The sequence below is a fragment of the Myotis myotis genome, unplaced genomic scaffold (assembly GCF_014108235.1).
Source record: "Myotis myotis isolate mMyoMyo1 unplaced genomic scaffold, mMyoMyo1.p scaffold_m19_p_1, whole genome shotgun sequence".
NCBI lineage: Eukaryota > Metazoa > Chordata > Mammalia > Chiroptera > Vespertilionidae > Myotis > Myotis myotis.
In genome coordinates, this window is record NW_023416313.1 from 4014419 (window position 1) to 4036865 (window position 22447).

At 53.3% G+C, this 22447-nt stretch overlaps 1 protein-coding gene and 1 long non-coding RNA gene across 8 annotated transcripts in view; one reads left to right on the plus strand and one right to left on the minus strand.

Moving 5' to 3' along the window:
• Positions 1-17388, minus strand: part of SLC2A9 (solute carrier family 2 member 9) — a 64022-nt gene extending 46634 nt beyond the window's left edge. For 3 of the 7 annotated variants that reach the window (XM_036328915.1, XM_036328896.1, XM_036328906.1), the window contains exons 1-3: positions 16819-17388; positions 3723-3809; positions 3181-3291 (exon numbers count right to left, since the gene is read on the minus strand). In XM_036328915.1, the coding sequence (XP_036184808.1) occupies positions 3181-3234 (54 nt within the window). In that variant the 5' untranslated portion in view covers positions 3235-3291; positions 3723-3809; positions 16819-17388. The other 4 variants (XM_036328849.1, XM_036328857.1, XM_036328865.1 and 1 more) reach the window with 4 other exon arrangements.
• Positions 17389-17949: 561 nt separating this feature from the next.
• LOC118666488 lies at positions 17950-19829 on the plus strand. Its single transcript, XR_004970979.1, has 3 exons — positions 17950-18320; positions 18598-19133; positions 19524-19829. It is a non-coding gene; the product is annotated as an uncharacterized LOC118666488 (long non-coding RNA).
• The last annotated feature ends 2618 nt before the right edge of the window (positions 19830-22447 follow it).

A 22447-nucleotide genomic window follows, 5' to 3' on the forward strand; every position in this document is an offset into this window, starting at 1 on the left:
ATCGGCTTGGGGCTTGCCAGCACCCACAATTAAGCAAGCCAATTCCTTAAAATGCCAATCTCTCTCTCTCTCTCTCTCTCTACCTCTACCTCTGTCTATACACATCACTGTACCTAACATACAGATACATAGACCTTGTTCCCTGGGCCACCCTGACTGATATACTCCTCACACTGGGTCACAGCTGATTACCTCTCTGTCCACAGAGTCTGACACAGTGCCTGGCCCCAGAGGCGCCTGGGAAACAGAATGGGTGGGGTGCCAGAGAGGGGAAGGGAGAACTCAGACTGGGGTCAGATGGGATGGCCTGGGGCAGCGGTCGGCAAACTCATTAGCCAACAGAGCCAAATATCAACAGTACAACGATTGGAATTTCTTTTGAGAGCCAAGTTTTTTAAACTTAAACTATATAGGTAGGTACATTGTTATTAACTTAATTAGGGTCCTCCTAAGGCTTAGGAAGAGCCACACTCAAGGGGCCAAAGAGCCGCATGTGGCTCCAGAGCCGCACTTTGCCGACCAAGGGCCTGGGGCAAAGGAGCCAGAAGGAGGGCATCCATGGCCCGCCCGCCCGCCTGCCTCTAGGCCTGCATTCCCATGCAGCTACGGGAATGAAAGGCTGTCGCCTCGGAGCTCCAGGGAGTGCCGTTTGCACAGGTGACACTAAATGTCCCCTGGAGTCATGCCCGCCCTGGCCCTGCAGGAACCTGAGTTCTGTTTCCTTATCAACCGATCAAGGCAGTCCTCATCCTCTCCCATTAGGTGAGGCATCGTTTAGAAAACAGGCCTGGAGGGACGCCGGGCAGTCCTCGCTGTAATTACTGACAGCGATCGCTCCCTGGGCTGGAGGCCGGGCAGTAACAGATGTGGGAGGCTGAGTATTTGTGAGGCACCAGGTGCAAGTAGCGCTCGGGCAGCAGGAGTAAGAGTGGTGCTGGGAGGGATCCAGGGCAGTGGACAGCGTGGGAGGAGGGTCAGGTCGCCAGGGAGCGTGGAGAAAGAGAGGGGCCCTACAGAGCCCCAACCGGGAAGGAGCAGGTGGGGGTGGGAAATGGCTCAGGAGGCCGGGCTGGAGGAAACAGGGAGGGGGCGTTAGAAAGGAGGAGACAGTATCCAAACGACATAAAGCACCCACAGAACGGAGCCCGAGATGGGAGGTGTGCCCCGGCCCCGTGGGGAGAGGCCCGCGTTCTTCCCAGAAAACACGGGAACGAGCCGGGCACCGGGAAGGTGTGTGGGCGGTGGGTTGTGCCGCTTCCCATCTGTTCCCAGGCCAGCGGGGAAAGGACGGGGTTTGCGAAGTCAGTGAGGCCCCACTGCCCAGGGGAGCCGTGGGCAGCAGGGGTCTGAGACCCCCTATAGCGACCCTCACAGAGCTGAGCATGACCAGGCGCAGAGAGCTTGTGCCCCAGGCAGCATAGAGCCGGGGCTTCAAATCCTGGGCCTACTCCTCACTCGCTGTGTGACTTGGAGGAAGTTACTTAACCTCTCTGGACCTGTTTCTCTAGGGCAGTGGTTCTCAATCTTCTGGCCCTTTAAATACAGTTCCTCATGTTGTAACCCAACCATAAAATTACTTTCGTTGCTACTTCATCACTGTAATGTTGCTATTGTTATGAATCGTCATGTAAATATCTGATACGCAGGATGGTCTTAGGCAACCCCTGTGAAAGGGTCGTTCAACCACCAAAGGGGTCGCAACCCACAGGTTGAAAACTGCTGCTCTAAGGCAGCGGTTCTCAACCTTGGCTGCACATTAGAATCACCTGGGAATCTTTTTTTTTAAAATATTTTATTTATTTATTTTTTTAAAAAAATATATTTTATTGATTTTTTTACAGAGAGAAAGGGAGAGAGATAGAGAGTTAGAAACATCGATGAGAGAGAAACATCGATCAGCTGCCTCCTGCACATCTCCTACTGGGGATGTGCCCGCAACCCAGGTACATGCCCCTGACCGGAATCGAACCTGGGACCTTTCAGTCCGCAGGCCGATGCTCTATCCACTGAGCCAAACCGGTTTCAGCACCTGGGAATCTTTTTAAAATCCTGATTTCTAGGCCTCATCCTCCGGAAATTCTGTTTCTTTGTTATGGGGTGAGGCCACAACATTAGTAACAAAGAAACAGAATTTCCGGAGGATGAGGCCCAGAAATCAGGATTTTAAAAAGATTCCCAGGTGATTCTAATGTGCAGCCAAGGTTGAGAACTGCTGCTCTAAGGTTCCAACAGAATAATAAATAAGTAACATAGCCTAACAAAGTAAATACAAGCTCGGGAACGAGGTTCTGAAAACGCGAGCTTCCTGTCCTTTTGATCCACAGTAACAATGCCAACATGGCTGCTTTTCACTCTAATCCTACGCCAGGGCCTGGCAGTGTGGCCGGGTCCGCTCCGAAGGCACAGGGCTGTCGTACTCACTGCTGGACACCCACGGCCCGGGCCCCTGGGTGCCCGCCTGCCACCACGATCCAGCAGCCCCACAGAGCAGACCTTGCTCCCGGCGATCTGATGGGCGCCGCCCAGGGGTTAAATACTTAGGAAACCACCTCCGCTACTCCTACTGCCGCTTCTCCCGATAATGAAGCCCTCACGGGCACCGTGTGTGTCTGACACGTGGCCTGTCCTGTTCGAAATAAAGCGAGTGAGCCCAGCTGGTGGGGCTCAGGGATTGAGCGTGGACCCGTGCACCAGGAGGTCACTGGTTCGATTCCCAGTACGGACACGTGCCCCAGTTGTGGGCTCAATCCCCAGGGCGGGGCATGCAGGAGGCAGCCATTATTTCTATCTCCCTCTCCGTTCCCCTCTCTCTAGAAATCAATCAAAACATTTCAAAAAAGAAAGAAAGAAAGAAAAGAAAAGAAAAAAGAAATAAAGCAAGTGAGCCTCGAAGTGTCTTTACCCGCCGACCTGTCACAGAGTTCGGATCTGAATCCCGGTGGCTTGAAGTCAGACCCTCACATACTAGCTTGTGTTATGTAAAAGGACCAAGGCAGAGGACGGGCCCTGACTCGTCAATACCCCGCAGAAGGTTGCAACATCAGCAGGCCTTGTTCTCCCATACCCGGCACATGCCAGTGGTGGCCACTTCCCTGCAGGGCCGGGCGCCACTGCCCTGAGCAAAAGCCCAGGTTCCAAAGCCACGGGCGGACACCCCTGAACAGGAAACGCCGTACATACCCTGGTCCCCGAGCGCTTGGTCTGAGTAACACTTGCTGGGGCCTGACTCTTCATTTTCAAGATTCATTCTCTGCTGATTTGTCATGGAGCTATAGCTGATCCCAAGACGAGCTAATGGAAAGGAATGTGGAAAACGGAGCAGGAGAGAGAGAGAGAGAGAGAGAGAGAGGGAGAGGGAGAGGGAGAGGGAGAGGGAGAGGGAGAGGGAGAGGGAGAGGGAGAGGGAGAGGGAGAGGGAGAGGGAGAGGGAGAAGGGGCAGGAAGGAAGGGAGCAGGGAGAGGGTGGGTGGCGGGAGGTTACAGCCCGGGCCACCAGCCCTGGGAAGAATGGCCGGCATTGCTCACGGCCAATGTCGTTGTTACATTCGCATCTGCCGGACACCACACTAGGCACTCACGTGCTTTCCTCAGCTCCGTCTTCACCACATTGATCTCCAAGTCCCTCCGTTTTCAAGGCCCTCCTTTCACTGTTCGTAGGGGTCCCAGTCCCCCCTGAAACCGCCCCCCAAGCCAATCCAGGACTGCGAGGGAGCGTGGCTTACCTGTCCCCGAGCCTCGCTGGCCTGTCCCAGTCTAAAGAGCAAACAGACAGACCGGCTCCCGGCAAAATCAGATATAAGCCTGGGAAACTGTGAAAGACAGCAGCGTTAATGATTACATGGCATCCAGCGCCCCTGTTGCTGTAAACAGGCCGCGAGGCCTATCTGGACGAGCGATAAATGATTAACACACACGCGCAGGTTCGGGTCAGCCAGTTCTGGACCCGGAGCTGACGGCAGAGGTGTCCTGGCTGCTTAAGCCCCTGCCGGCTGACGGGTGGACGTTCCTGGGTGCCGGGTCCCTTCTCGCTGATGTGAAGCTGTGACCGGCATAGGACCAACATGCCGGGCTGTGGGGAGGGTCAGGTGAGATGACATGCAGGACACTAATGAATGCAGGCTGGTCAAGCCCTCAACCCAAAGGACCAGGAGGGGTTAACGTCTCCTCTCTGGGTGCAGGAGGACGGTCAGCCGTGGAGAAAACACGAGAGCCATCACTACTGTTGAAAGTGATGCGCATGAGCTAAGCCTTCAGGACCCTGTGGGACAGAGGGCTGGAGGGGCGGACACGGTGGAAGGGACCCAAGAGTGCGCCTGTGCAGCCGGTGCCAGTCCAGGCTCAGCCAAGGCACCTGCCCAGAGAGCGGTGGGGTGTGGGAAGTGGGGCACAGAAAGATGGGTGCCCGGGAGTCCCCCCAGCACGGGAGAGGCATGCTGGGAGACAGGCTGTGTGGGGAACATGGAAAAGGCCATCCGATCCCCCGGGCATCGACGGAGAGCCTCCGGACAGCCTTTCCCTGCCTAATCTCGTGTCCCAGCGCCTTCATGTTGACCAAGGGGTGGGCCTGGTGAACCGGGAGAAGCCACCTGGGCCCTGGGAGACATCTGCCCGCGATGCCCTTATCAACCCGCCTCAGAGGGCTGACAAGCCGCACACTGGCGAGATGGCATTCATGTGCCCGGGGATGTCAGCTGTGCTGAAGGCAATGCAAACGCACCCAGATGGAGGTGCCCTGGGCAAGGAAGGGCCTTGCTCTCCAATCTTCTCAAGCCTCCCACATGCCCGGCTGGTGCCCACCCTCCTGTGCCCACGCAGCCGCCCAGCCTCGCGCTCGCTGTCTCCTTATGCCGGTGAACGGCCTGGCCTCTCCGACTGCACCTTGCTCGGCCTGCCTGTTTTCTGTAGCCTTTAGGGCACTTGCTCCTGCTTAGCTCAGTGGTTCTCGACCTTGGCTGCACATTAGAATCACCTGGGAATCTTTTTAAAATCCTGATTTCTGGGCCTCATCCTCCGGAAATTCTGTTTCTTTGTTATGGGGTGGGGCCCCAACATTAGTAACAAAGAAACAGAATTTCCAGAGGATGAGGCCCAGAAATCAGGATTTTTTAAAAAATACATTTTTATTGATTTTAGAGAGGAAGGGAGAGGGATAGAGAGATAGAAACATCAATGATGAGAGAGAATCATTGATCGGCTGCCTCCTGCACGCCCCTCACTGGGGATTGTGCCTGCAAGCCAGGCATGTGCCCTTGGCCGGAATCAAACCTGGGACCCTTCAGTCCGCAGGCTGACGCTCTATCCACTGAGCCAAACCAGCTAGAGCAGAAATCAGGATTTTAAAAAGATTCCCAGGTGATTCTAATGTGCAGCCAAGGTTGAGAACCACTGGCTTAGCTGCTTATCCTTGAACGCAGACATAATAAGCATCGGAGGAATCTGCTTACGTTTTACAAAAAGAAACAAAAACAGGACAAAACAGAACGCAGCTCCTTGCTCGGAATGGCCTCCCCTGGGGCGATAAGGAAGTGTGTTCCACAATAACGAGTGTTTGTCCAAGGTTTATAGGAACACGGAGACCAAATCCACAGCAACTGGAATCTGTTGCCCAAGAACAAAGTTCGCCTCCCGGCCCTTGCTGGCTCCTCGATGCCCGAGATCCTGTCCCCTCCTGACCTCAGTCCCTCCCTCGTCCCCTCCCCTTGACGTAAAGAAAGCCCGAATTCTGCGCTTTCATTAGCGGTTCTTTGGGAGGCTCATCCACCATCCTCTCGGCTCACCGGCTTTCTGAATTTCCTCCCCAACACCTGTCACGCGCCTTACTGGCTGTGGTGCGGCGAGCAGCACCAACTTGAACTTGGTTGCATTTTCAGGCACAGTAAATCGCTCTCTGATGCCAGGATTGTTCAACCGCTGGTTTTGCAGCATCCGGACAGACAGTGTCCGAGGGTGACAAGGAGCCTGGGGTCCAATGTCAGACCTCAGCCCTGGCCCTCCGCTCCTCAGCCACCTCACACCAGGCACGTGCGCTCTATGAAGTAGCGGAGGACTCGCCTCAAGGTCATGTGCAGATTGAATGAGATGCTGCCTGTGGCAATGCCTGCCCTGTCGCAAGCACCGAGTAAATATTCACTGTTGCTATTATGATTGAGAAATCCCCTTTTTAAAAAAATTCTCACTGGAGGATATTTTTTTCCATTGATTTTTTGGAAAGAGTGGAAGAGAGAGAGAAAGAGAGAAATATTGATGTGAGAGAAACACATTGATTGGTTGCTTCCTGCATGGCCCTGGCCAGGGCCCGGGCCGGGGAGGAGCCTGCAACTGAGGTACATGCCCTTGACCTGAATCGAACCCAGGACCCTTCCGTCCGCAGGCTGATTGGTGCTCTTCCCGCTGAGCCAAACTGGTTAGAGCGGGAAATCTCTTTTTTGATCATCATTTTTATTCTTGGATCTTTATTCTTTTTCCAATATTTACAGAGCACTTACTATGTGGCCATCGTACTGCTAGATACTGAGAGGGGTACACCTGTTACTTCTATTGGGTAATTCAGAGACTGGGCAGAAGATTGAGCCAAGGCAAGGGGACTACGTTCAATAAGCACCCGCTATCTGCCAGGTGCTGGTTGTAAGTAGCCTCACTTACTCCAAAAGGCAGATCCTGACTTTTTGTTATTTCCACGGTATGGCTGAGCACACCTGGGTTCTGGAAGTCAGCCCACTTGCCCGAAGCAGCACGGCTTGTGAATGAGAACTGAGGTTTCAAGTAAGACCACCCATGCCCTGCCGATGTGGCTCAGTGGCTGAGGGTCGACCCATGAACTAAGGGGTCACGGGTTCAATTCCCAGTCAGGCACATGCCCAGGCTGCTGGCTCCACCGGGTAGAGGGTGTGCAGGAGGCAAGTGATCAATGATCATCTCTCATCATTGATATTTCTATCTCTCTTTCCCTCTTCCTTCCTCTCTGAAATCAATAAAAATATATTTTAAAAAAATAAAATAAGACCACCCACTCTGCGGGCCTGACCGGGATCACTGCGGGAGAGCTCCTCCCAGAGGACACGCCCATCAGGAGCCCCAGGGCCTGGAGTTCAGAGAATCCCTCTTTTGCTCTTGGCAGCCCAGCATCCAGACTGCCCACTTTGGAAGCCCCCCACGCCTGGGTTTCATGGGCTCATCCTTCCCACCTTCTCTAGAATTTCTCTCCAGCAACTGTCCTATTTGTCTGCAGCAGCATCCATTTCTCCATCTCTGTTCCAGGCTAGGAACACAAATGCCTTAATATCACCAATAAAAACAAACTAACCAAAAAGGTGAGGATGTGGAGAAATGGGAGCCCTTGGACGTTGCTGGTGGGGATGTACCTGGTTTAGCTGCTGTGGAAAGGAGCTGGGTGGTGTCTGAACAATTAGACACAGGATCCCCATGTGGTCCAGTGACTCCAATCCCAGGTGCACACCCAGACCTGCTGACAGGTGTTCAAGACAAATACATGTGCACGAATGCTCACAGCAGCTCTGTTCACAGAAGCCAAGAGGCGGGGACAGGCCAGATGCCCGTTGGCTAAGGAGAGGATAAGCGGTTGTGGTTTATCCACACAAAGGAATGATGATCTGATACATGTGACAACATGGAAGGACCTTGAGACCATTGTGCTAAGAGAAAGGAGCCTGACACAGAAGGTCACCTGTTTCATCATTCCCTGTCAATGCAATGCTCAAGTGAAACGACAGAGGCAGGAAGCAGCTGAGTGGTGGCCAGGGGCTGGGGGCGGGTGCGAAGGGGAGCAGCTATTTAATGGGGGAGGGGTTTGCTTTGGGGGATGGTGAAAATGTTGGGGAACTAGACAGGTGTGGCTGCACGGCACTGTGAAAGCGCTCAGTGCCACTGAACTGTTCACTTTAAAATGGTTCATTAGCGTGGCTTGGTGGTTGAGTGTCAACCTATGAACCAGGAGGTAGAAGGTTCAATTCTGGGTTGTAGGCTTGATCCCCAGTAGAGGGGGCGTGCAGGAGGCAGCCGATCAATGATTCTCTCTCATCATCGATGTGTCTATCTCTCTTTCCCTCTCTCTTCCTCTCTGACATCAATAAAAATGTATTTTAAAAAATAAAATGGTTAATTAACAAATCAAATACAATGGTTAGTTTGATAGTAAGGGAGTTTCACCTCAGTTTAAAAACAACAACGCGTCTGCTGGCCCCAGGCCTCCTGTGGTCACCTGCTTTCCATGCTCTCTGCTCCAGCAAAATCTCCCAAAGGGAACCCACTGTCTCCGCTCTCTCCTCAGCTGCCGCCCAGCGGGGGTTTGACCCACCACACCACTCGCGTTGAGGACACCCAGGATCTACGGTCAGTAGTCAAGTCCTATCACCTCCCTGCGGCTTGGATGAAGCTGACCACTCTTCTTCCGCTGGGTCCTCCTAGAAACGTCCTTTGCAGCCACTACACTGGCCCGGTCTTCCCTCCGCCTCCCTGGCCACCCCTTCTTAGTCCATTCAGCTGCTCCCCTTGCCTACCAGACCTCATGGTGGAGGGTCCCAGGACACAGCCCAAAGCCCCCCTTCTGTTCTACCCACACTCTTCCCATAAGTGACTCATCCCGATGGGTAGTAGCCTTAAACCCAATGATATGCTGCTGACCCCCAATTCTGTCCCTCTGGCACAGACCTCTCCTCCAGGTCCAGATGCATATGTCCACCCTCCAGTCAGTGCCCCCATGTGGCTAAGCAGCATCTTGAACATAGCAGGTCCTAAACTATACTTCCGATGTCCATGTTCCAGCCCCTCCAGCACCCCAAATATCAAAGACGCTTTCCTTCCTCCAGACTCCCTCCTAGTGCCTGTCCAAATGATCAAAACTCTCGTCGCTTCTGCTCTCAGTTCTATCCGGGCAGATGACATCCTCTGTCACCTGGGAGACTGCCTGCCATGGCCTCCCGACAGCTGTCCCTGCTCACCTCCCGCCCCCCCGCGCCCCCCCCCCCCCGGTAGGTTCCATCCAGCTGCATCTCCAGTGACTTCCTACAGCAAAAACCAGGCCAGGCGACGCACCCTGCTTAACGCCTCCATGGCTTTCCTGGAGTCAGACCCTTTGGCCCGGGTTCAGACCCTCCTCCAGTGCGTCAGTGTGGTTTAGCAGGACGGACGCGGCTTTGGCCCCAATGTGACTCAGCTTCCATCCCTGACTGCCACCAACCAGTGTGTGACCTTGAGCAACTCCGTTGCCCTCAGCTGCCTTACCCGTGTCGCAAGCATGACAATATGTCCCTGTGGGAGGAGGAATAATAACGTGTGGACATAACACCAACACCTGGCAGAGGCTCGTGAATGGGGCCTATTTTTAACACCGGTAAGCCAATCATTCATGAAATTGAGCGTGTCCAGGATAAATATTTATACTTAGCTGCTCCTTCAGAGCTCCTCCCTGCTTCTTGTTTGGCTAGACCAGAGTTGGCTACGATCCTGCGGGAGGCTTTGGCCGCCCTACGCGGGCCTTGATGACCTTGGGATTCCCGGGGAGACTCGGCACATGGTTTGGATACGGAAAGGCTGTGGACTGGATCCTGGCCAGCTCGCATCTTCCTTAGACTTGCACAGGTTCATGGGAACTACTTCACTGAGCTCCTGCCCGGTTCTCTCCCTTTTCACTGGCCTCCTTCCATGATCTTCTGTGGGACCCTCTCCTCTCCCCCTTCCCTACCTTCTCCTCTTCCTCCCCTCCCCCACCCCCTCCTCTCTCTGCACTCACTGCACAGGGTCTCCCATCCCATCTGTATGCTGACTCCCCCCATGCTATTAGACGCCCCTGCTCCCCTCCAAACCTGCTCCTCTACATCTTTAACTTCCAGGTAAATGGCATCGCCATTCTTCGCACTCTCCTCACCCCAACTTAATCCTGAGATCCATCCAGAATCTGACCACTTTTCATCAAAAGCATCTCTTCCACCCGAGTCTGAGCTACTACCGTGGCCTCTTGCCTCTTCTCCCTGCCTCTGCCCCTGCCCCTCATAGCACCACCATCACCATCACCTCCACCATCACCACCACCATCACCATCACCATCAGCACCACCATCATCACCTACACCTACACCTATACCTACACGGTCATGAAACATAAAGAGAAAAAGTAAATGGACAGAATCATGGGTCCCTTTGGGTTTTGTGCTCCACAGAGTTCTGAGTCTGTGGCCTATACTGGCTCTTACCTTGAGGGTCAAGATGAAGGACCCTCCTCCCTGCCAGATGGATGAACTCTCTGAGATCCACTTGACCTTGGAGCCCCAGCTGCTGGCCCACCTTCCCAGCTGAGGTTGTGCGTACAGAGTTCAGGCTGATGCTCTGCCCTAAGGCAGCAAAGACTGTTTCCCTGCCTCACGTGCTGCACCAAGGACGGGGAATGCTGAGGGGACCTTCCTTGCTACCAGAAGCACTGACCCAGCACCTGCTCCCAGGACCCCTCGCTCAGCCAGCTGTCATTTCTGTGGCCCTGTGACAACTCTTCTAAGTGGGGACACCCACAGCGCCTTAGCCTTCCAAGGTGGGCAGTTACTTTTCTGGGTCTGACAAAGCTTGGGTCAGGGCAAGGGGACAGGGAGGAAAAACAAAATAGCAAATACAAGTGCTCTGGGCGCTGGGCCTCTTTCCTTCTGTTTCCTGAGGAGCAGCTGCTGGGGAGGGGACAGGGGAGCCAGCAGAGGATGCCCTCTGTGCCACAGCGTGAGGAGGGCAGGCCAGGGAAGGTGAGTTTTCTCTCCAGGTTGGTGAGGGGCAAAGAGGCAGAGCAAGGGTGGGGCAGAGTCAAGACTGACACCCCCACTGACCTCACTGTTTTGCCCTGGCTAGCTGGACTCAACCACCTTGTTCAACTCCTCCAGCCCCAAATGAGCTTGTGGGACTCTAAACCTTCCAACCTGAGGAGCAGCCACAGGCCAGGCCACACATGGACACCTGTTTGCTGCATTTTGCCAAGCAAACTCTCCTCTAGAAAAGAAATCACCTGTCCATCCTTCCTTCCATCCATCCATCCATCCATCCATCCATCCATCCATCCATCCTTCCATACTTCCATCCATCCACCCCTCCATCTGTCCATCCATCCAACCATCCACCCATCCATCCATCCTTCCATACTTCCATCCATCCACCCCTCCATCTGTCCATCCATCCAACCATCCATCCTTCCATCCATCCATCCATCCATCCATCCATCCATCCACCCACCCATCCACTCATTCTCTTATTCATTTACTAGAGTCCCGATGCATGAAATTCGTGCAAGAGTAGGCCTTCCTTCCCCTGACTGCCAGCACCGGCTTCCCTCTGGTACCTGGGACCTGGGCTTCCCTTACAGACCAGGCTTCGTCTGGAAGGTTGTCTGGAAGGACGTCCGGTCTAATTAGCATATTATGCTTTTACTATTATAGATTATTTAAAAAGGCTTCCTGAGGACTTACTAAGAGCCAGGCGAGACTGCTGGTTAGTTGCTGGAGACACAGAAATGAAACAGATCAAGTCCCTCCTGGAAGGAGCTCACAGTCATAGGAGGGAGACAGACACACAGAAAGCTGTAACCACATGGAACCTGTTCCTTCATTCACTCCACACACACTGACTGAGCCTGCCACCCAGGCACTGTCCTAGGCACTGGGGTGGAGAGTGATGACTCCCAGCCAGAAATTCCCGCCCTCATGGAGCTTACATTCTAGGGAGGGAGACAGACCATAGCACCAAGCACATGCATGAGGGACACAGGGCGATGGACCGTGACAGGTGCTGTGGGAAAATGGGAGAACGGGGCCAGGACGCTGGGTTGGTGGCAGAGAAGGGGAGATGGCACATTTTAAAAAGATCGTTCTGGAAGGCCTCCTTGGCACCATGCCAAACCACCATTTCCTTTTGGGAAGAAAAATCTGAACTTCTCTCTGCAGGTGGAGCGCTACAATGGAATTAGATGGGTGCAGAGTCAGGCACTTTGGGGGACCCCATAGGCCTCTCTCCATCCTCTCCAGGGGCCTAAGAGCCTCTGAAAGTCTTACTCCATTTCCTCTTTTTGTCCTGTGCCCTGTGAAAGCAGAAGTTCTGCTCTTAGGGGCTCGTGATAACTGACTGAGTCTGTTATCCTGGGTGACATTACTGCCAACAGCGAAGATTGTTTGTCTTGCACGGGAAGCTGGATGTTGGGTCTCGTCTGCCCACCCATCCCCAGCCCTGCTGTCCCGCACCTACCTCCTGAGACCCCACCCCCACCCCAGCCCTGGACTGGGACTGCGTTCCTCCTCCCTCGTTCTGCGACTCCGACATTCTCTTCCCTCAAAACTCAGCCAGAGCCTTGCCTTTCCCAAGAAACCGCCCATACCTACCCAGAAATCTCCCAGAGAGAGCATCCTGTTTTATAAATGAGGCCTAAGCTGAAACCCTCAGTGTCCAGCGCAGGCCCTTTTGCCTGCTGTTTATCATGCAGGCGCCACCTGTTATCATCTGGTTTTTATCTGGGCCCCACCCCCGGGAGAACCCTGCTGGGAGGCGAGTTCCGAGGTCCCCTGCCTGGCAGCAGGGAGGTGGCGTGCCAAGCAGCATCCTTGCCACTGGGCTGGGCTTTTTCTGCTGTGGCACCCAGATGCCTGGCCTTTGCGCCCTCAGGTACCACACACCACCTCTCTCAGTGACTCAGCTCAAGACCGGCTCAAGGCCTCCTTCCCACGCTGCGGCCGCTCCCTCGCACTGTCCTCCTTGGCCCTCAGCCCACGCTCAACCCGCCCTCCTGGGGCAGTGAGCTGGCAGGAGCCCAGCCCTGGGTCAGCGGCAGGTGTCCCAGCCCCTTTGCTCTGGGCTGCTTGGCCCCGAGCCATTATTGCATCTTTCTGCACTTGGGCATCCACACCTGTGACAGGGGAATGAAAGCAGCAAACCCCAGCTCACAGGCTGCGACAGGGACTCAAGGGTCCTCGGGAGGGCTCAGCTGCGTGGCTGCCTCAGACAGTCTACATCAGTGGTTCTCAACCTGTGGGTCACGACCCCTTTGGCGGTCGAACGACCCTTTCACAGGGGTCGCCTGCATATCAGATATTTACATGACGATTCATCACAGTAGCAACATGACAGTGATGAAGTAGCAACGAAAATAATTTTATGGTTCCACCACATGAGGAACTGTATTTAAAGGGCCAGAAGGTTGAGAACCACTGGACAGCAAGCGTGTCAAACTCCGTGGGCCGCGTGCCTTGTTTATGTGGCCCGTGTTAGGCTTTGAGTTTGACATGCTTGGTCTACGGGGACAATGCCGTGGATGGATGTGAGCTGTCGCTGTTCAACCAGCACTCACAATTAACCAGGCCCTTTACACGTTCACATTTTTGTAATACAGGAAAAAATTACAGCATAAAACTCATGATAGAGAAAGGAGAGCTGGCAACGTTCGGCCCACTGCTTGCAGACTGGGTGACCCTGAGCAAGTTTCCTTACATCTGCGGCTGGGCTTCCTCGTCTGTGATACTGGGAAGGCGACTCCTAAGCACACACTTTGTGTGGTGGAGCCTCTCTCGCAAGTTCTCACCAGAAAGCAATCCTTGTGTCTGTGCGGTGACGGTGCCACCTGAACTCACCGTGGGGGTCCTTCCACAGTACCTACGTATACATCAAGTCATGTATGTTGTATGCCTACAACTGATACAATGTTCTATGTCAATTACATCTCAATCAAAAAAAAGAAGGCATGTACCGGGTGCCCCCTCTTTGTCCAGGGGCTCATCTCGGTACCGGGCACACAGGAAGCACCCCATAAACGTGAGCTGAGTGGGCGATACAAGAAAGAGGAACCAGTCCCTTATCACAGAGGTTACAGTCTAACCAGGGAGACAGGCCCGGGCGGTAACTCCGAGGCCTGGTGATAAATTTTTTAAAGGGAACACACAGTGCTGAGAAAGCATGTAAAGAGATCGTGAAGTCCACAGGCAATGGCTGAGGCGGGCTCGGCCGCAAGGGCAGTGCTCTCGGCTCCTCTCCCGCGGGGCCATCACTAGGTGGCTTCCCGCTGCTTGGAGGACACTCTGTCCTGTCCTCCTTTCCATCCGCGCCTGGTGTTTGTCCTTCCCGGTCCCTGCCACTCCTGACGGCCTCCTGCCTGTGGACTGGTGCCGGCTGTCTTCCCGAGCAGGGGCTGTCTGCCTCGCTCAGGTGTACCCCCAGCAGCCGGCGTGGCGTCTGCCTCATAGCAGGCGCTCGGGGAAACGTGGGTGATGCCAGGCTGACCGCACCCGGCAGGTTCTCACGGGGACCCAGACACGGACAGTTCCGGCCGAGCACTTCACCCATGTTTCCAAAACATGGGCTGGCGCAGTGCCAGAGGGCGCGGGAAGGAGAGGCCCGCCAGGTTGAGACGACCTTTGACCCTTACGCCAGGGTCTGCTCAGACGCGGCTGCAGGTCCCTGGCTGCGCACACTCACCCTGCAAACAGGGGCAGAGCCAGGGCCTCGGCCAGGGGCCGGTCCTGACTAATCCACGCACGTCCACTCCGCGCCCCTTCAGCCACCTGGCGAATGCCTGACGCCTGTCAGTAACGACGCCCGTCCCAGGCCACCCTCTCTCCCGCAATGCTTCAGGTCACCGCTTTTCCTCCCCCCCCCCCCCCCGCCCCTGCCCCGTCTCCCCCACCCCGCCCCTCACATTTGAACGTTCATGTTTAAAACTGAAAGACTGGCTGCCTCTGGAGGGGGGGGGTGGGGCGGGGGGGAGGTGCCCATTGCCCCAGAGAGCAGTGGTTCTATTTCTAGGCCCGTGGCAGGCTCCCCCATCACGTGCCGGCCCTGGCTGTCTGCTGGAGACAGGCGAGCGCAGAGAAACAAAGAAATAACGTGTGTGCCTTCGCCTCTCTCGTCTGATGTCATTCTCTTCCAATTCTTATTTTTAACAGTTCATTAGAGAAACCTACTTTGGTCTCAGAAAAGTCAGTTAAGAAAAATATGGCTTTATTATTTTTTTTAAAAAAAATGACCACAGAGGTAAAACCCAGCTCCTCTCACTGGGTCCTCAGCCACAGGGACATGGAGAGCCCATGGCTGAGAGAGGGCAGCGTGAGGACTGTGTCAAGGTCACACTGCAAGGACGGAGATGAGGTGAGATTTGAACTCAGAGCTGTCTGGTTCCAAGCCTGGGGTCTCTCCTGTGTCTTTCCTTCCCCAATTCGAGCCCCCAGATCCTCCCCTTTCCTCTACCTGTGAAGGTGCCTGGCTGGGTCTTCCAGGCCCCTGGTCAGCTGGCTGAGCTCACTTTGTCCCCCTGCCGGAGCCCGGGGTCTTAGCCCTCCTCTTTCCTCTTCAATGCAGTCACCCCCACCTCCCACCCCAAATCCCCAGCCAACAGCCCCTCCTTGGGGTCACTCTGACCATGTGCCAAACACAGAGCCCCAGGGGCGTCTGGGCACCTAGCATTGATCCCTAAGGGAGCAGGTGAGCAATTCATCGATGATGAAACTTTGATTACTGTGCAGATGTTACACCTCACAACACCAGGAGGAAACACCATCTTTATCCATGTTTTCACAATGAAAACAACTGAGGCCAAGGTCATCCACAATGTGGTTAGCAGGGAGCAGAGCAGGAGTCAGGCCAAGCCCCCTATAGCTCCCATGGATAAAGACACGCACACGCACACGCACACGGCCTGGGCTCCGACGCCAGCTGCCAGCTGCGTGACCTTGGGCCAGTCACTTCCCCTCTCTGGCTTGTTCACCCTTCCTTTGGGGCGTGGAGACTTAAACACCCTCCCTGCTTCACAGGGCCGCCCCGAGGGCTGTTTACTAACACTGACATGAGAAGTTCTCAGACCGTGCCTGGCAGTGGCTTCACATAGGTTAGCTGCTCTTTTTCTTTAAGAAGTTTTGTTGCCCTGGCCGGTTTGGCTCAGTGGATAGAGCGTCATCAGCCTGCGGACCAAAGGGTTTGATTCTGGTCAAGGGCACGTGCCTGGGTCACTGGCTCGATCCCCACTAGGGGGCGTGCAGGAGGCAGCCGATCCATGATTCTCTCTCATCGATGGTGTTTCTATCTCCTTCCCCCTCCCTTCGTCTCTGAAGTCAATAAAAATATATTTTTTTTTAAAAAAAAGAAGTTTTGTTATGGGTAGCCCGCATCATGGGGGCCAGGTGAGACCTTCACTAAGGTCAGAATTCTAGAAGGTCAAGCTGACTCCGCGGCCCACGTCCGCTAACCTTTTCCAGTAGCACCTGCCTGTCCTGTTGCTCTTCTCTACGAAGGAAGAAGGAAGGGACACGCAACGGAAGGCTCGTCAATGTGATGGAAAGGGTTCTCTCCCGCTCGCCCTCTTCTCATTATAAAGGGGGCGGGGGTGGAGGGGGCGCCTCGTGGACGACACGCTGACGTAGGCGTTCAGCGGAGCCGAAGCTGGCCTGCGGCCTCGCCTGAACAAGCAGAATGACCCTGACCACGTTACTTAACCTCACAAACATCTGTTTATTGCGACCCATAGGGAGCGTTCCACCAGGATGGAGACCCAGACCCTCCGCAGTCCGGCCGCCCTGCAGGAGCGCCCTCATACCTGCCCTGCCATCTCGGCGCCTGGGAGCGAGTGTTCCGCTGGCTCCTGTCTCCAGAAGCAGAGTGATCGGGGCTTAAGTAATGACTCTGCTTCGCTGGGGAGAGTTTGCCCCAGAGTTCCCCACACCCACATTCCCACCGAGGGTACCAAAGGCCATCGTTAGCAGAGAGGACCAGACCTCTGCCCTCCTAGCTTCCGCACAGAGCACCCCGCCATGAGTTGAACAGATTGCTCCCCAAATTAAAAACACAAGATGCTACTCACCACCTCTGGTCTCACGCTAAGACTCAGAGAGCCAGACTCCCCGTGGGAGGAGCGCAGTTCAAGCCACACGTGGCACCGTGACGTTCCACCGGCTGGATTCTTAAGAACTTCCCGGAGCTCCCTGGCCTTCTCGGCAATGTTTTCCTCCAGCCTGTTCTTCCAGTCCGTCTATCAGACTCCTGCTGCCTTTTTAGGCTCCTCGCTCCTCCCTAAGTTAATTTCCTTAGCAAGTGTTTCCCCATCCAAACCCAGGCTTTCTCAACCTTGGCACCTGCTACACGTTCGGCGGGTGTATCTGATACAGGGGCTGGCCTGTGCTTTAGTTCAGAGGGTGTTTAGAGCATCCCTGGCCACTACCCGCTAGATGCCAGCGGCAAGGCCTCCTGAGTTGGTCTATTGTGCCCTGACCAGACCACACATGCCTCCATAGTTGCCAACTGTCGCCTGGGATGCCGAATCGCCCTAGGCAGGAGCCACGGTATTCATCCCACTGAGTCCTGTCCCTGGTTATGGAATAACTGCAGGAGATGGTTTTTCCATCTCTGCGCTTCTATGTCAGTGAGACCAAGTGCCATGTAGCAATCTGCCCTGGACCGGGAACCCCGTGCTTCTAGCCCCTCCCTCTCCAGGCGTGGCTGTCCATAGAAGAATGTGAGTTGGATGTTTATGTATGGCCACGTTCAACAAGAGGCCAGTTTTGCTTGTGGCCCTGTATGAGTCAGGGTTCTCCAGAAAACCAGAACGAACAGGATGCGTGTGTGTATAAAAAGAAATTTATTTTAAGGAATTGGCTCATGCAATACATGGAGATTACAAGTCCAAAATCTGCAGGGCGGGCCAGCAGGCCTAAGACTCAGGGCAGAGTGGCTCTGAGTCCAAAGGCTGCTGAGAAATCCCTTCCAGATCAGGGAAAGTTAGTCAGTCGTTTCTCTATCTGGGCCATCAACTGATCGGATGAGGCCCACCCACACTAGGGAGGGTCATCTGCATTCCTCAAAGTCCTCAGATTTAAATGTTGATCTCATCTCCAAAACACCGTCACCAAAACATCCAGAATAACATTGGACCAAATATCTAGGCCCCGTGGCCCAGCCCAGCTGACACATACAACTAATCATCACAGGCAGTGACGACGAGGTACTTAATGACAAAGCGGGAGGTGAGGCCAGGTTTCCGAGATTACTGTCTGATGTGTCAATGCTGCAGGCGCCACACCGGGGCCACCAGCGGCTCTTCAGCCTGGTCAGAGCAGTCACGTGGGGAGCCTTGAAAAGATCCGGGTGCCAGAGCCACCCTTGGAGAGGCGGGTGCATTTGGTGTGAGGCAGAGCGCAGGCAGCGATGCATCGTGGGAGATCCTCGGGTGGTCCTAGCCTGCGGCCAGGGTTGAGAGCTGCTGGGCTGAATGAATGAATGCATGACCCATCCTGCCCCAGGACAGACCAGCAGAGATGGGCACGGGCTTTGCAGGATGGACTGGGCTTGAGGCCCACTTCCCTTCAGGTGAGGATGGGGTGTTGGGATGGCCATTGTGCCTCCCTCAGCCTGGGGGTGGGGGTGGTGAGAAGAAAATGCACCCAGCACAATCCCCGGAGGTGAGCGGACATGTGTCACATGCCAATAGGTGCCTGTTCCCATCTCCCATCTGGTATGAACAGCCTGGTGCCCCTGCCTGTCGTTTTAAGTCCCTGTTGAACTCTAGTGATACTCACGCTCTCTCTAACATGGATTGAGCTGGGAGAGGGCGCTGCTACAGGCAGGCGTTGTTTCATCTTCACAGTGACCCGGCGAGGAAGACTCGATGGCAGACCCAGGCTCTGGAAGGACATGGAGGCTCAGAGAGGTAAGGGGACCTGCCCGAGGCAGGTGCCGACAGTCCAGGATTTACCTGACGCTCAAGGTTAAAGCTTTGTGAGTATCTTGCATCCAGAAGACGGAAGTCAGAGTGATGGTCCCTGGGAAGGAGGAAGCTCCAGGTGCCGCATGGTTTCCAGATGCATGGTTTCCAGATGTCACACTGCGAACCGAGGAAGCCTAAGAAATAACAATACCTCTTTCAGAACGAGTGTGGCAGTTTACTGAGACTTGGGGCGTATCCAAAACCAGGCACCTTCCCAGAAAAGAGCAGCGTCAGTCGGGATCCTGCTTTAAAAGAAAGAGATCCTTCACCACAGGAAGACAGCCATGAAACCCCCATTCAGCAGGAAAGGCGAGGCCCGCCAGCTTCCCCAGGGGATGGAAGGAGGCGTGGCCGTGGAGCGGGCCTGTGCACAGGACAGACAGCGCCAAAACGTCGACTCTGCAAATTAGTTACAGGTAAAACAATTCCTTTCTTTTTTCAAATCAAAAGTAGGCATTGAAGTCAGCTCTCAACAGTTTCAAAGATTTCAGAGTGTAACACATCCAGTGATTCGGGGTTCCCGGCGACTGCCAGTTCAGGCGTCCGTCCGCCTAGAACTGCGTCCCCGCAGGGCTCACTCTGGGCTCCGCCCTGAGGGCATGAGGTTCCTTCTGCTCGCTGTCCCCGCACCTTCATTTCCAGACTCACTCACATGGCCTCACGCTTTAAAAAATGTTAAATTGTGAAACATATTGTAGGTTTTAAAATAGCAATAAAATATGTAAATATATAATATAAATATATACTTGTGTGATATATTATATAACTATTCCATTTACACAAATATATATTTATATATTTACTAGAGGCCCACCTCGCGAAATTGCGCAAGACCCAGACCTGGCGTACTGTGGGACCTAGTGTCAAGACCCCGCCCACCTTGAAGACAGTTATGGATGGAGATAAGAACAGTTTCCTGCCCGAACCTTTCCTTCTCAGGAGCACTTAAATTGACCTTCGTTGGAAGATGACAGGTGAACAGAGCAACATTTACTTGTTCCCATGAAGAAATCATATGATGCTCAGCAGGTGGCTTTGGCGTTTGGTCGTTATGGTGTGACAGCATCATGGCCACGGGGTTTTTATAATAGAGATTATATATTATAAGGATATATTGCACAATATTATATACTTACTAGAGGCCCGGTGCATGAAATTTGTGCAGGGGGTGGGGTGGGGGGCCCTCAGCCCAGCCTGCACCCTCTCCAATCTGATCTCCAGGATCAGGCCTAAACTGGCAGTTGGACATCCCTCTCACAATCCAGGACCACTGGCTCCTAACTGCTCACCTGCCTGCCTGCATGATTGCCCCTAACTGCCCCCCTGCTGACCTGGTTGCTCCCAACTGCCCCCGCCCCCGCCAGCCTGGCTGCCCCACACAACCTGCTGCTTGGTCATTTGGTCGGCCCTCACTAACCCCCCTGACAGACTGGTTGCCCCACACAGCCTGTTTGGTCATCCATTCGGTTGTGATGGTTACTTTGGCTTTTATATATATAGATATAAATATATCATATTTTACAAAAATATATTTACAGATGTATTATACATAATCTATATATAACCTGATACATAATCTTTATATCATATATATATACAATTTAACAAATGATTGTATAAACACCGGTGTAACTACCTTGGCAGACAAACTCTTTTTTTTTTTAAATCCTCACCCAAGGATATATATTTTTAAAATTGATTTTTAAATTGATTTTTAGAGAGGAAAGAAGCTACCTGGTCAGGGCATGATAGACAAACTCAGGAGAGAGAGAGAGAGAGAGAGAGAGAGAGAGAGAGAGAGAGAGAGAGAAGCATCAAGGTGGGAGAGGCACATTGATTGATTGCCTCCTGTAGTTGCCTAAACCCAAAATGAGAAGACTAAGAAAAACCAGTGAAACATACTTAAACCAAAGTGAGGAAGTGTCAGCTTGCTGAGATGTAGATCAAGGGCTCCCACCGCATACCAAAGACTAAGAAATTCATACAAGAAGAAGTGAAAATAATAAATACACTGCCCTAGCCTGTTTGGCTCAGTGGATAGGGCGTTGGCCTAGGTCAGTGATGGCGAACCTATGACACGCGTGTCAGAGGTGACACGCGAACTCATTTTTTTGGTTGATTTTTCTTTGTTAAATGGCATTTAAATATATAAAATAAATATCAAAAATATAAGTCTTTGTTTTACTATGGTTGCAAATATCAAAAAATTTCTATATGTGACACGGCACCAGAGTTAAGTTAGGGTTTTTCAAAATGCTGACACGCCGAGCTCAAAAGGTTTGCCATCACTGGCGTATGGACTGAAGGGTCCCAGATTTGATTCTAGTCAAGGGCACATGGCTGGGTTGCGGGCTAGGTCCCTGGTAGGGGGCATGCAGGAGGCAGCTGATCAATGCATCATTGATGTTTTGATCTCTCTTTCTCCCTCTGCTTTCCTCTCTGAAAGCAAAAAAATATATATACTTTAAACAAAAGAATAAATACACTCAAATGATCCCCTCACTCACGCAGATTGAATTGGGGTGTCCTGCTGGCAGAATTGGTTTTCGAGTCATGACACCCAGCCTTGGCAAGGTGTAGTCCTTTAAGAGGAATGCAGATTAACAGGATGCTTTCGGACAGTTTGGCAAAACTTCCGGCATCTTAAAAATGTACATTTATTCTAATTACCCCTTTTATAACAGTTTTTCTCAAATAATAATCCTAAGTGCAGATGGACACTGAGTAAATATTAGGAGGAAGCTTAAATAAACTAATCCGCTTGTTGGGTAAAGGCTGATCGTTAAGGGGATGTTTGCTGCAGCTTTGAATGCCAACGATGAGTTCTGTGGCTGTAAATTAAACAAAAACGAGCCGTCAGCAGCTCTTTAGTGCCCTGGGCACACTGGGGTCACGACCCCACCTATAGGCTGTGGATGTTTGGGGAGCTGCCGAGTCCTTCCCAGCCTCGGTTCTGCTTACTGATCTGTTTTCAGGATCCAATGCGGTCACACAAGCACAGCAGCCCTGTGCATTCCCGACACTCGACGAATGTCACCTGCCTCTTCCTTTTGTTAATTACGCTGAGTGTGGTGGGGGTCAGGGAGCACATGGAGAAGTGGGGCACAGAGTAAAAAACCACCTACAGACTGACTGTAAGTTTGGAACACGCTCGGGTGGCAGGGTAGCGTTGGGGGAGGTGGAGGGATTGAGCAAAAAAGAAAAAAGAGAGAGAACTCATGGACCTGGACAACAGCGGGGTGATTGTGGGGGGCAGGGGGTGGATGGAGGTGGAAGGGGGCCTCGAGGGGAGGAATGGTGATGGAAAAAAATAAAACAGAATGTATGAAAAATAAAGAACAGAAATATGTCTTTCTCCACGAAGACTTAAAAGGATGCAAACAGTTGGTTTTCCTGTTCAGTTTTTAAAGACAAGCAAGGAAGAGGTGCCTGTGCTTCCATGAGAGCGCGGCTTCTGTCTTAGGTGTGACAGCTTAATGGTGAGAAATCTCACACCAATCTTGTTCCCTAGTGACGGACGTATGAAAGCCTTGTGGTACTTCTACCCAGGTGGGCGGTGGGGTCCGGTGTGACTGCAGAGGTGAGATTGGGAGATGACAAAAGCACCGCTCCCAGTGTACACAGCCTGGCACGTGGCCGTCAGTGCGCACCATCACCATCAGGGGAGCACCGTGCAGACTTCAGGCCCCAGCTCAGAGACTCTGACATGAAGCTGGGAAGTGTGTGTGTG